We start from the raw sequence: 13,553 nt of genomic DNA, 5'->3' as shown, positions 1-13,553 counted from the left end.
AAAGGTTACAGTGGGATTCTCATGTTGTGGGTCAGCATGATGCCGCGCAACATCTAACATGTAGGCAATGGACAGACATAGACGGGATACAAACTCACGACCGTGACTTTCACGCAACGTTAAAGCTGCGCGCCTCAGCCGATGTGTACACTGCAGTCGGCCAGTTTCATTATATAATTAGTGAAATGTATGAGAATGTATGTGGCATTAAGGGTACCGTTTGTTTAATTCTGGGAAATAATCTCCGGTAGGTATACTCAACGGTTAAGTTTAGCTTTGACATTGCATGAAGGCTACCGTCGTGGGTTCAAATCCCGCCTTATAAATATGATTTCCAACTTTAAGCTAGAAAGATCCGACCTTGTCTTGATGCCGCGTTACAGAAATTCGTGTGACAAAAGATTAGTAGCCCCCAGAGCGAAGAGAGCGAGTCATGTCACTGTCCGTGATTGAACTCATGGCCTTCGGACTTCCGTTAGTTCTACCAATGAATATCCCGTCTCCCCTGTAAAACTAAGTTATAACACAACTAAGTAAATGCAGGGTTTCGAAAACTGCGCTTAATTTTATTTTAATTTAGCAAATCCTTCGCGTGATCACATTTACACAGAACATAGCTAATCTTGTCTAATTTTACTAGTCAGCATTTTATTTCCAGAAACAATAGTACGACTGGTACGCTTTTCTCAATGTCTTAAATGAGCACAAATGTTAAATAATGTATCATACTTCTAAATATAAAATTGAAATAGAGAGGAAATCTACTTGATGTGAATTTTATCAAACGCATATTCAGTTCACATGAATAGTCAACTGACTGATTTTAGACAATAGTTCATACATCTTGATTACACAACTTTTAGTTTAGTATGAATTATGATAAATAATAATTCTGGCTCATAAGTAAAAAGTAGGCCTGGTTATAATTTATTTTCGTAAGTACGCGATACAGTAAGGTATGATAAATTATACGAATTGTTAAAAAAAACTCGTTTGATGTGTAATTCTTTGTTTTCGATGATACTGATTGAATCACAATTTCGTACTGTGATTAAATTGATTTATAAAAACAATCTTTGATTTTTATCAGTCATATTTTCATTACTGTTAATATTGAATATAATAATAATAATAATAATAATAATAATAATAATAATAATAATAATAATAATAATAATGATAATGTGTTCTCTCATGTGTTTGATTTCTACACACAAATCTTGATGTTTAAAATCGATTTGAGGGGGGGATTTGGTGCCAATATGAAAAGTATTTAAATGAAAAAGAAAAAAAGTATAGGCCAGATGTGCTCGTTGCAGGGCCGAATCCTTTTTTTTTTTTTTACGTATGAAGTACTTTTAACCGAACCGTCCCGAGTTGAATCAAGCCAAGCCGTGACGATCATAGACGCCACTACCTCCGGCTGCTGCCTGGAATATTTGGCAACCTCGCACGCGCGACCGGTGAGGTGACAACCTGGGAGAGACTGCGGTATTTACAACTCCCCCGCGGGCCAGACTGTCTGACTACTGCACCTCCAGGAACATGGAAATTAAGATTCCAATGCCAAAGTGAAGGAAATCACTAAGAACGAACTCGCAACGGAAGTCGGAAAGCTTTCTATTTTTCTTAGTTATATTTTTGTTAATCCGTTATAAATAATGACAGATTAATATCCCTATCTGTGCAGTATCATGGAATGAAGATAGGATGCGAAGTAATCATACGTAAAGAAGTAACTTGGTGATAGAGAAATCGTGGTATGAGTATCATTACGATGACGGCTGTGAATAATAATAATAATAATAATAATAATAATAATAATAATAATGTGGCAATATATATACATAATATTGCATTGTGCCTATTACTTATTAGTAGCTAATCCCTCATTTACAAAGTATATACTACGTTCTAGATGTAGCGAACGACGTGGACTGGAGTCTCTGGCAGACAGCTATCGCTTCGAGTCAAGTGGCAAGGTCAAATAATTAAAATAGCTGACTGGCCCTTTGTAGCGCCCTTGAACTGGACGGCGACGTTCGGTGTTAACTTGAACAAGACCTTCTCGCAGGCGTGGCGCCAGGTGATATTACCACGCTCTGAAAGACAAGCCAATGACCTCAATGACAAATGCCTTTATAATTAATTACTCCATAGACTAGCAGACATATACGTATAGTAGGCTTCATACAGTGTCGAATCATTGAGCTCGAAACTTCATGAACCGATTTATTATTCAACTGGCGTCTTCCGCGTTGTTCCAACTGACAGTCAAGTCGACAGACAATTTTTATGTACAAGCGTTCCAGAAGTGAGCAAAGTCACGCCAGGATAGACTGATCTACATTAGGACGTGGCAATTGTGTCTCAACTACAGAAAAGTGCTCGGAAAAAAAAGAGGCGGTGCTCGCTTAGGGGCCACCGCCCAGATTTAGGGAAGCGTCGCCGTTCAATTACATTGTGCCTAGTAATGATAGTCGTGTAGTGTTGCGGAATAGGGGGAGGCGGGAAGGGCTAGGGGGGAGAACTTTATTGATTTTTAGGGTGACACTGTCAACCGCCGTTGACTGTGAGTTCACGATGGAAGACTCGCAAACGAAAAAATTCGGTGGATGAAAGTAACGAAAAAATTAGAAAAAAAGAAAAGTTTAACTACAGAAGTCAGAAAAATAAGTTAAAACTGGTTGACGGTGGTGGTCGTCGTCTGCAGAGTGGCTAGCTATCATCGAGGATGTGTGGCAGGACAACATGCCCACCGCTGCCTCCCTCAGCCGGTCGCGTCGTGCTGTAAAAATGGCAGCATTCCGTGGCTTCTCGCAGGATAATTTTTGCAGAAGGCCTAAGAAGAAAATTAGTTGACACGTCTGTCACAACTTCCCGCACTCAAACGGCCCTCGCAAGAGGCAAGAAAGGTGGGCGTTCGGTTTATGATTTAAATATTTCAATATCTCTTTATGTGAGTTCGAAAAAGAAAAATGGTGTATTATGTCGGAAGTACAACCGTGCATTTTAGCGGAGTTTAATTATCGCGCTGTCATTAATCTTATAGTATTGCTATTAATGTGAATGGATATGTATATTATGTTCAGTTATAGTCGAAAAGGATTCTTGGAAGGAATATGTGAAGTTTTTTTGGTGTTTTACGGACTTTGTTTGGTGTAATAACACATACTTTGCGTTGATTTAAAAATGCGACTTGAATCAAGTGAGCAATTAATAATATGTTTTCATAAATATAAACACATCAGAGCAACATATTTAAAGTGAAATATTTAAAAATAATTAAAAATACAAGCAAGGATATTTTTCCTAAAGTTTTTGTGTGGAGAAATATAAGAACAGTGTTAATTTGATCATGGTGGTGTTTACTTGCTGCGTTTCTTGAGAAGTTATTTAGAAAAGAGGAATATCTAACCAGGAGGACTGCATTTTTACAGAATGAAGGAGAAATGCTGTGAAAGGACAGAAATGTTTATCCGGGATGAATTATTTCAATTTGTGTTAAGTTTTACTTCATGTTGTGTTGAATTGTGCGTCGAAATAGGCCAGAACTTAGAGTGTACTTCGAGTTATGCGTCTAATAAGGCAGAATACAAAAACATTCAATTTTCGCGTATTCTGACACTGACAGAATGAGACAAGGACGCGGTGGTCAACGAAACAAGAAATGTAAATTAATATTTATTGTTTATTGGTCCATAGGTCAACGTATACATTAATTTAAGTGACTTATTATGTGTAAGATGCGGTAGACATAGCATTGCCAACTGTAAAGATAGAATAGTGTAGGTTAACATAACCTAGATCAGTTTCTTAAGTAAGATGTTTTATGCACTTATTCTATTAACATCTTATAATTATAAGTCGGAAATGATTTATACAAGTAAACTTGCTATTGAAATGTAGCATTCTTCCCATATTAAGACTGACTTATCTGAAATAGAAGTATTCTTAGTTTATCATGGATCATGGAGTTGAACATGTTCATATATATATATCAACTTTAAATTCATTTTTGATGCTTTAACTAAATGCTGAGTAAACACTTTTCTTAAAGAGAGACAAAAGGCACATAAATTTAATATTGTTTGAAATATCACATTTGCATAAAACATTAGAGTAATAGGCTATAACGTGCAAATTTAATGGAAGAGGTTAGGACATATGCATTGTAGACTCCTATAAAACCTTTTTAAAGGTATGTTTATAATCTTAAAACTCACATATAAGTGTTATAACTATAGTTTTGTGTGTTATATGCTGTATCTACTCTGACACACACAATCAAATCTATTATTGTTAGATATAGGCCTATTTGATGACATAAGATGAACAGAGCTGAACTGCAGTGATGTAGGGCTATTTATCTTTGAATCTGAATTTTTAGATTAGCATTTATAGTTTTTCACGAAGGAAAATTTTCATAGTAGGCCTTGGTTAGTGTAATCAACCTGTTTTTGCTTATGTTTTTGTGTAATTATGAGTTAAATGTAGCATTTAATAAGACGTATTAGATTTACTTTTTTTCATTACGTGGTTTTGGGAAATGGGTAGACCTATAGATAAAAATCTAATAAAATTAATTCTTTTTAAGCAAAATGTAGGCTATTAAAAAATTCGTTAAGTTTTGGACATTTTATAAACATTAAATTGAGTTATTTAACAATACAGTAAGTCTACATAAAAGCTACAAAGTATGTGTGTGAATAATTTGGTGAATGTGTTATTAAAAGTACACCTGAAAACTATCTTATCGCTCTTTGAGAATGGAATTGAGATATCACATTCTTGTTTAAAAATTAATAGTTTTACTGTTACTGTTATATTTTATATAAACAACACATATTTAAAGGACTGTTAATGTCCTGCGTATTTACATTAACACTTGTTTTTATGTAAATTGCAGGCTGTAGTCTTGAATAAAAATTATCGTCCTTTCATGGTTAAATAGGTTAATGTAATTGAATCTAACTTTTATTGGTTTGTTGTGTTTTTTTGTCCCATTTTTGTTTCTTTCCAAGTTGGGTAATTATGAGCATTCTGAGTAACTAAATTTGAAAGAAATAATTTAATACTGAATTAAACTAATTAAATAGATTTTATACTACATCTAACTTTTATCCAAGTTGCTAAAATGTATGCTCGTAATACAAACAAAATTAAGCCAATAAAATATTTGGCATTTTATTTTCACTTTGATTAGTGTTTGGGTTCCAATTTGTGGCTGCAGGCTGTAGAGGTCGTGGTGTGCCACCAATCACGCTGCCAGCCACACTGGAGGACCCTGCTGCCACCTGGAAGGGACCGCCACCAGGCTCGGAGCCCCAGAACTTTGCACCCAACTCGGGACAAAACTTCTCCGGGCCGCCGGCGGGCTTCCAGGGGCCATCACCCTTCCAGGGCCCGCCGGCAGGGGCCGGTTCTCCAGCTGGAGCTCCCCCTTACTCTGGACCTCCTCCAGGATCAGGGACACCTCAGTACACAGCTTCTCCCGCACCTTCAGGCTCGTCTACGCCAGGACCAGGGCCACCACAGTCTGTTGGAACTGCAGGCTTCCCTCCTCCACCTAATAACGGACCACCCTATAATGGACCTGGGCCAGGGCCATTTGGTTCTCCGTCAGCTGGAGGTCCTCAGTTTGTTGGTCGGCCTGGCTCTTCCGGGCCTCCTTTCGTAGGAGGCCCTCCTGGAGGTGGTAATCCTCATTTTACATCGCCTGGACAACCGTTTGGTGGCCCTCAATTCGGCATTCCTCCAGGTTCACCCTTTGGTCATGGACCAGGCCATCCCATTCCAGGACCAATTCCTGCTCATGGCATGATGCCTGGCCAGATTCCAGGACCCAATCCAGTGGACAGGATAGATCAGGGGTGAGTGTTAATTTCGAGATACTATTATTATATAGCCTTAAGTAGGTTTTTGTTTTAAAATGTGTTCGTGTATCCCACATTCACTGTTGTCAGATTTACATGTCTGAATTCCATAGTGAAACAACAAGTTACAGACATGGACAAGAAATTTGACAGAAATAAAATTAATATCTGCTCATAATATTTGCTTACCACTATTCCATATGGTGAATTCATTTAATGTTACTAAATTTTCGAATAAAAAACAAATCACCCTTGTATAGGTTCAGTGTATGTGTGCTTCCACACAAAAACAAACATATATATATACACACAGGAAAGAAAGAAAAGAAACTGGCAATAATAAAGAGCATGTTTGTAATCAAATCGACGTACATTAATGTTACTCATGCGTATAAAATATAGCTAAATCACAGTGCATACTTATAATTTAAAGCCGCAGACATATTCTTGGGTCTATGTTACTTTACAATACACGGGGAAAAACTCATTCCATTTTTTTTTTTTTTAGACATTCCTAACAACTGTTTTCCCCTAGACTTCTAGAATCATCTACCTGAAACATATTTTTCCGTTAAATTCTACATTTAACGTGTACTGTATAGTCAAATAGAATAAATTGTTTTTTTTCTCCCCCATCTAAGTTACGTTTGCTGTATATTTCTATTTTACATAAAAAATTGTGTATTAGCAATAAGTATGTAAACATAGATTGAGCTAGTGTTTTATCAGGTTCTTCTTGTATTTTGTGATTTTAAGTTCATTAGTTTCAGTAATAGCCCAAATATATTCAAATTGTTTATTACTGGTATGTATGCAAGTTTTACTGTGCATATTACTACGTGATTTTACTGAAGCATTATTATTTTGGTCTTTGTTATTTTGATATTTCATTGTTGATATTTGAAGTTATAAATTTAATAGAGCCCTAATTTTTTTTTATTTGCTGCACTTATTTCTGTAGTTCGTCCTTAGGCAAATCATCTAGCAGTATCATCTGCAAATATTTAATTGTTTGAGTGTAAATTTAATTTAATAGCAATAACTTCATGGTTAGTTCTTTTTTTCCATTAAGACATATAGTCTAATTCAGATACAGTCTAATTGAATTCAGATGTATAATGAAGAGTAGTAACTTAACGATAATTTATAGGCTTGATGAACATTTTGATTTGTTGATAAAAAGTCTAATTGTTGAGATTTAGTTCTTCATTGACAAACTCACGAATTATATTCCTCAGAGTCCTGTTACACAAGTGTGGTATTCATCTCACACGTTATCATTGTACACTTGTTCAAAATTAGTGGAAACAAATTTGGGCAACACATAAGTTGAAGTAGTTTAACTTACTTTTGCAAAACTTTAAATTTCAACAAACGTATTACAGTAGTTAGTCATTTAATAGCATACTGTATGTTTTGGTTTATTAATGTTTGTGAGGGGGAACTGTTGTCTAAGAAATTGGACACCAGTTCCTAATGTGTTCGATATTCATGTTGTTACATTGTATATATTCTGAGGAAACTTTACCTTTGGTTAATTCTATAATTTTGTTTAATCCTATTCCTTGAAGTTATTTCTCCTAGAAATGTATAGGTGTGTAAAACTAAGAATCTGGTTGTATATCATTAACTTAGGTAGTATTGGAAATGTTTATTCGAAAGGAAAGAAGTTAAAAGTAATGAGAAATAAAAATATTAACGTCCAACCAGAGGAATGTTATTGTTGTAATAACTGTCATAATTCAAGCAACACAAAGTTTTGTAGCATTATATTGTATATTGAGCACAATATCTCATTGAACCTGTGTCCTTTAAGGAGAACTCGAGATATCAGGAAATTTCTTAATCACAGGATGAATCAGAAATGCTTTATAAAGGAAGATTACTGGTATAGTCTTACTGTACTTTCTAATATTTTATATGCATTGCATGTAAATTAACATTTTAACCTAAGGATATTGTGAAATTCTATAGTAGAGAAGTTATGATAGTGAAGTACTGATAAGTTTAATTTGTGTTACCGATACTTCATTTTATATTAGTTCTAGTGCCGTAATTTATTACAGAATATTTTAATTATATAGGCTAGGATATATATTATATTGTGGCAATCATTTGCAATCTTCTACATTCAGCTTACATTTCATGTACATCAGTTTCTTACCTTGGCATAATTTCCAATGTGATTCTATAAGTATTTTTGCATTTGTCTACCAGACATTTACTTTCTGACTTTCATGTTAAAATTTGGTGTTAACACGGAAAATGAAATACTATTGTGTGAAAATATTGAAGACTCTGTTAATCTTTGTTCTGTATGCCTGTTTTCTTCTCACAGTAAGTGATAATTGGGCCTTTATTGGTTACATTCCTAGATGTACAGATCATTATGGAGTACCAAGTTGACTTAAATTGTTATGAGGGCAGTAGCACTTACATTTTCTCAGAAAGAAATGTACAGACAGGAACACACCTTTAAATTAATTTCTATTACTGCTATTTGATCTATTTTTTGATTTAATAAACTTGTTTTTATGTGAAGTAAGACATGTTAGTAGAACAGTTTACTTCAGAATGGAATCAGATTCGTAAGATTTAATCAAAATTCGTAATATAAAACTGAATTTCTTTAAGCATACCAAAAATGCTTTTGGCATAGAAAAAAATCATGCTTTAAATGTTCTATTGATAATTTTAGTACTTCATTCATTTTCAATGAAATACTGAAGCTTGTGCTTTGCATGAACATCATTTTTGTTGTTCGTTGTAATATATTTAGTTGCAACACAAATCATGTACCAGTGCAGAATTGTTATAGACCTATCCTTGTAAAATATGAGAGTCATGGTTCTTCATTATTTCGTTTCTTATTTACATTTTATTATGTTCGGAAATGTAGTGTATCTTTCAGGAATAGGAACATTTCATGTATACATGTATGTGTGTACTTCAGATTGAGGTTCTCACTGATACAGCTATTATCAGGCAGTACATCTCACTTGACGATTTCTGTCAGAGGAAGAACAATTGTTGCATACATCTCAAGTCTGTTTAGTGAACTATGTTACTAGTCAAGTGATGTAATGCAATGGCAACTGACAATCCTACCCTATTATCTTCTGGCTTAGTTGCCTCATGAGTGCTGCCTTATTGGTGTCACTTATGAGATTTCAACCAGTCTTCGGATTGTTCACTTAACATGGTGTTTTGAAGAATGAAGACCCACAATGTGATTGAATGTTATGCCACACAACACTGTAGCCTTAAGACGACTTTGTGACTTCTCAGTTGTGGGACCCGATCCTCTTGTTACCCAGTAGTGACAGTTGTAAACCTTCTCACACGAAAAATGGCTTTGTCGCTCCAAATGATGTTTGTGAACAACTGAGGCTAGTCTTCGTACCAACCAAGCATGATTTCATCATACTCCATCTGATGGTTGCAATCTCCGCTGATAGATCTTGACAGTAATGCAGCTTCCATGGATGAAAATTTAATTCGTTCTTCATAACATTTTGGATTGTATAGCAGATAAGACCACCTTCACGAGCAGCTTGTCGTGTTGACTTTTGCGGGCTTCTGGTGAACATATCCTTCAACATTTGCATTGTTACCTCTGTCCTGGATGTCGAGGGACGACCACACCTGCGAGTTTCAAATCCTGTGCCCATGTGTTTGTAATGGCAATTCTTGATGGTCTTGGAAACCAATGTAGCATGAGATCTGTGCACTATTCGCCACCATCTCTGCATCAGTACAACAAAATGCCAGACTTCATAATGGGTGGCCACCTGAGCCCTTTCCTGCAGTGTCATGCAATGTTGCATTATGGATCACTTTCTACCTCTGTAAAGAAACTATGTATTAAGTTTCATAAAAAAATATAAATATATATATACAAATATTATAAGCATTTTACTGTAGGGAGTTACTTTCCGCCCACCCTGTAGATGCTGTTTGACTTGTAAACATCATATAATTGATAAACATCCCAAGTCCATAATTTACCGACTTTGGCTTTTTACCTGACATATGTTGTGTTTTACATAGTTTACCATCCTGCAACAAAGAATACCCCAAGTCGGACTCTTAAGTATATTTGTATCAGTGCTCTTGTCTTGCAAGCCTATGTAGTTTTCTTGCTCTCCTGAACAATTTACTTCCGTAAACTTTGGATGTTTGTCATTTCAGGTCTTATAATACAGGACAATTACAAATTATTCATCAGATTTTAAGTCAAATATTTGGGAAAACTATGGATGCAGTATGTTTGTGCTAATCATGAATTGAAAGAAAAATCCTGAAAGTTTATTTTTCCATTCTTGTAACTTTAGCGCGTGTAGACAGACGGCAGCACAAGCATAGTTTTCAAAATGGTGCCTATGCAGCAGAAAACATTTGCATATTTGGAATATAAGAAGTCATTTTCCTTTGTTACCGTACAGCATGCGTTCTGGACACAATACCCTGGAACTTCACTGCCAGGTCACCAAAGCATTCAGCAATGGCATCATCAATTTAAGGCAACTGATGCTATGAGTTAAGGTAAAAGCAGTGGACGCCCAAGTGTTTCTAATGAAACAGTGGAGTGAGTTAGAGGGAGTTTCATTCACAGCCCTCAGAAATCAACATATCGTGCCAGTCAGGAACTTGATATTCCACAATCGACTGTATGGAAAATTATACGAACCCGATTGCGAATGAGACCGTACCACATACAGTTACTGCAAAAGCTAAAACTGGAAGACCTTGTCAAACGATATGAAGTGTGTCACTACCTGAACACAGAACTCCCTCGCCATTGGATTGGGTGATGCGCTGAAGATGACTTAGCATTGTTACAGTGGTGTCCTAGATCCCTTGACCTAACGGTGTGTATTTTTTTCTCTGGAGGTATGTAAAAGCCATAGTGTACATGCCATCACTATCAGCAACTTTGGTTGAACTCAAAGATTGTATTACACATGCATTTACGACCATTACCAGGAATATGCTACTGTGCATATGAGACAAACTTTAATATTGCATTGATGCGTGTCGTGTAATGAGAGGAAGCCACATCGAACATTTGTGAAGGTGTGTCCGAAACTTGGACAGTTTCTGTTTATTTTGATGTATCATACAGTATATATTTCTAAGTGTTATATTTTTCTTTATGCAGCCGATTAAAATCCGAAGAATCATTTGTAATTGCCCTGTATATATATAGCCGCCATGGTTGTCTAGTGACTACAGCACTGGACTTACAATTTTGTGGACCCGGGTTCGATCCCCAGCTTATACCCCGAATTTATAACTTGTATTGGGCAAATCCATGGTCCAGGTAACATACGGATTTTTTCTGGGAGCTCCAGTTTCACTATGGCATCCCAACAAATCTCCATAATCATATACTCTTAACTTATAATGTGTGTAGCTTAGACCAGCCTCCTATGGTGCACCTTGGGCAAGGACTCTGTCGGTAAATTGGTCTACACAACTGGCTACATACAAGTGAACGACGAAAAAGTCAAGTACCCGCCATTAGTAAAATATGTATAATATTATTGAGACTGAATAAAGAACAATGTGATTAGAGAAAGGATTAATGTTCAAAATAGCCTTCATAATTAACATGGGCCTACAGCTAAAATAGTATTATGTACGAAAAGAATGACAAAGGATAGATTACCAAAGAAAATATTGGAATGGGTTTCACCTGGTAGGAAAGTAATGGGACGACTGAAGATTACATGGAAGGATGGAATTTTAAGCAGCATGTGGGAGAAAAGACAGGATGGAGTGACAGGAAACGTTGAAGAAAACCACAGAACATTATTTGGGCATGGGAAGATGATGTTGACATTGTAAAACCTATTATATTATATTGTAAAACCTGCTTAAAATTAATAATAATAATAATAATAATAATAATAATAATAATAATAATAATAATATGGTATATGATTTACTTTTTTATGAATAATGATATAGAAGCTTTGGAAACTTGTGCTAAGTACTTGATTTCGTAGAATTGTACAAATAGTTTGAATTAGTTTTTATTCCATTTTAATTTAAGACTTGTGTAACAATATTCTTTGAAGCAATATTAACTAAATATATTGCTGGCTTTGCTGACTGTTTCTTAAACTGAAATTTGTTGACTTACGAAGTATTAGTAATACAAAATATTTGGCGGGTCATATGCTCCTATAAATATCCGTAGTTATACTAATTACTGTATCTCGTATATAGAACACTTTGGTCATGAAATATTTTATTGTACTCTAACATTCTGAGTATTGACAGAATGTCATAGCAACTTCGGACATTTTGTTGTGTGAAACACTTTTTAAATTTAAAAATGGAAGTGATACCTATATTATTTTTGTGCATGGACCTTTTCATGATCGCTTTTAGTAGTTTTAAGTCATATACCTTTTACTATTTTGGATTTTAATTTCCCTTAAAAGTTTGTTGTATTCAAAATAGAAAGCGCTTGTAACATAGGTATTTTTTATTGAATAAAATCAGTATCTTATTCTCCCCTCCCTCTTCCCAAATACTAAAATACCGGTACTTATTAATTGACAATGCATTGTGGTAGTGGTTAATTACAGTAGGTCTCTTCCTTTTCACCAGAAGCTAAATGTGAACCCACTTCTATAAACATTTTCCTTCCTTTCGCTCTTCTGAACTTAGGAGTGTGTTTGAAGAATAAATGAATTTCATTCATGATCAGAATGAATATTCCATTGTCGACGAGTAGAATTTTTTTTTTCTGAGCTGTCAGATGTCAAAGGAGGAAGTCCAAACAGAAGCCTTTTGCAGTTATGTATGAACGATCTACAACGTGTCTTTGCTTTCATTTCGTTAAAGCTCTAATGGTAGATTCATTTTTAAATTTCTTTAGAAAATCAAATTTCTCGAAAGTTTAATCATTATTATATACTCATTAATACTATTACGTAATTCCACTATATCTCATTGAATAACCTTTACAGCATATTTTTATTACAGTCTTTACATAAGTATCATAATTAATTTTGCACATACACATAAGAGTTAACTTCTGATTTAGTCTCCTAGTGTAATTTTTTTTTAAATTAATGGCTTGTACTTGACTAGCCATCATTCACCCATATGAAGCCAGTTGTGTAGACCAATTTACCGACTGAGTCGTTGCTCACAGTGTGTCATAGGAAGCTGGTCTATGTTACACCTGTGGTAAGATGATGGAGATTTGTTGGGATGTGACAGAGGAACCGAAGCTCCTAGAGAAAACCTCCATGTTACCAGAACCATATGCTTGCCCAACACAAGTCATAAATTGGAGATATGCTGGGGATCGAATCCGGTCTACAGGATTAAAAGTCCAGCGCTTTAGTCACTAGAACACATTGACGGCTCTCTCCTAGTGTAAATTGACATTAAAACCATGTTGAAGTTAAGACACGCATTTCAAAAATGGATGGTAACCTGATCTTAATTTTTTGCATATTTTCAAAATCATGTACGTGTTTTGTCTTACAAAACAGTTATAGGAAGCATATGGTTGCATGAACGTGATCATTATATGGTGGTCTGTTTCGGATAAGATTATACATTGAAATCATTTAATAATCAAGTTATAATTTGAAATTCTATCACTGGACAAGTGATTAATGTAATAATTTATTCGAAGTCCTGATTTATTAC

The 13,553-nt window shown here is 35.3% G+C and overlaps 1 protein-coding gene across 3 annotated transcripts in view; it reads left to right on the top strand.

The window, feature by feature from the left end:
* Positions 1 to 2,994: 2,994 nt before the first annotated feature.
* Positions 2,995 to 13,553, top strand: part of Chi (LIM domain-binding protein 2 Chi) — a 447,709-nt gene continuing 437,150 nt past the window's right edge. For all 3 annotated transcript variants that reach the window (XM_069831011.1, XM_069831010.1, XM_069831009.1), the window contains exons 1-2: positions 2,995 to 3,672; positions 5,234 to 5,873. In XM_069831011.1, coding sequence (XP_069687112.1) covers positions 3,636 to 3,672; positions 5,234 to 5,873 — 677 coding nt within the window. In that variant the 5' untranslated portion in view covers positions 2,995 to 3,635. The remainder of the gene's footprint in view (positions 3,673 to 5,233; positions 5,874 to 13,553) is intronic.

Source organism: Periplaneta americana, chromosome 7 (assembly GCF_040183065.1).
Source record: "Periplaneta americana isolate PAMFEO1 chromosome 7, P.americana_PAMFEO1_priV1, whole genome shotgun sequence".
Classification (NCBI taxonomy): Eukaryota; Metazoa; Arthropoda; class Insecta; order Blattodea; family Blattidae; genus Periplaneta; species Periplaneta americana.
The sequence above is the reverse complement of the archived record's forward strand: the minus strand, read 5'-3'. Positions and strand labels throughout refer to the sequence as shown.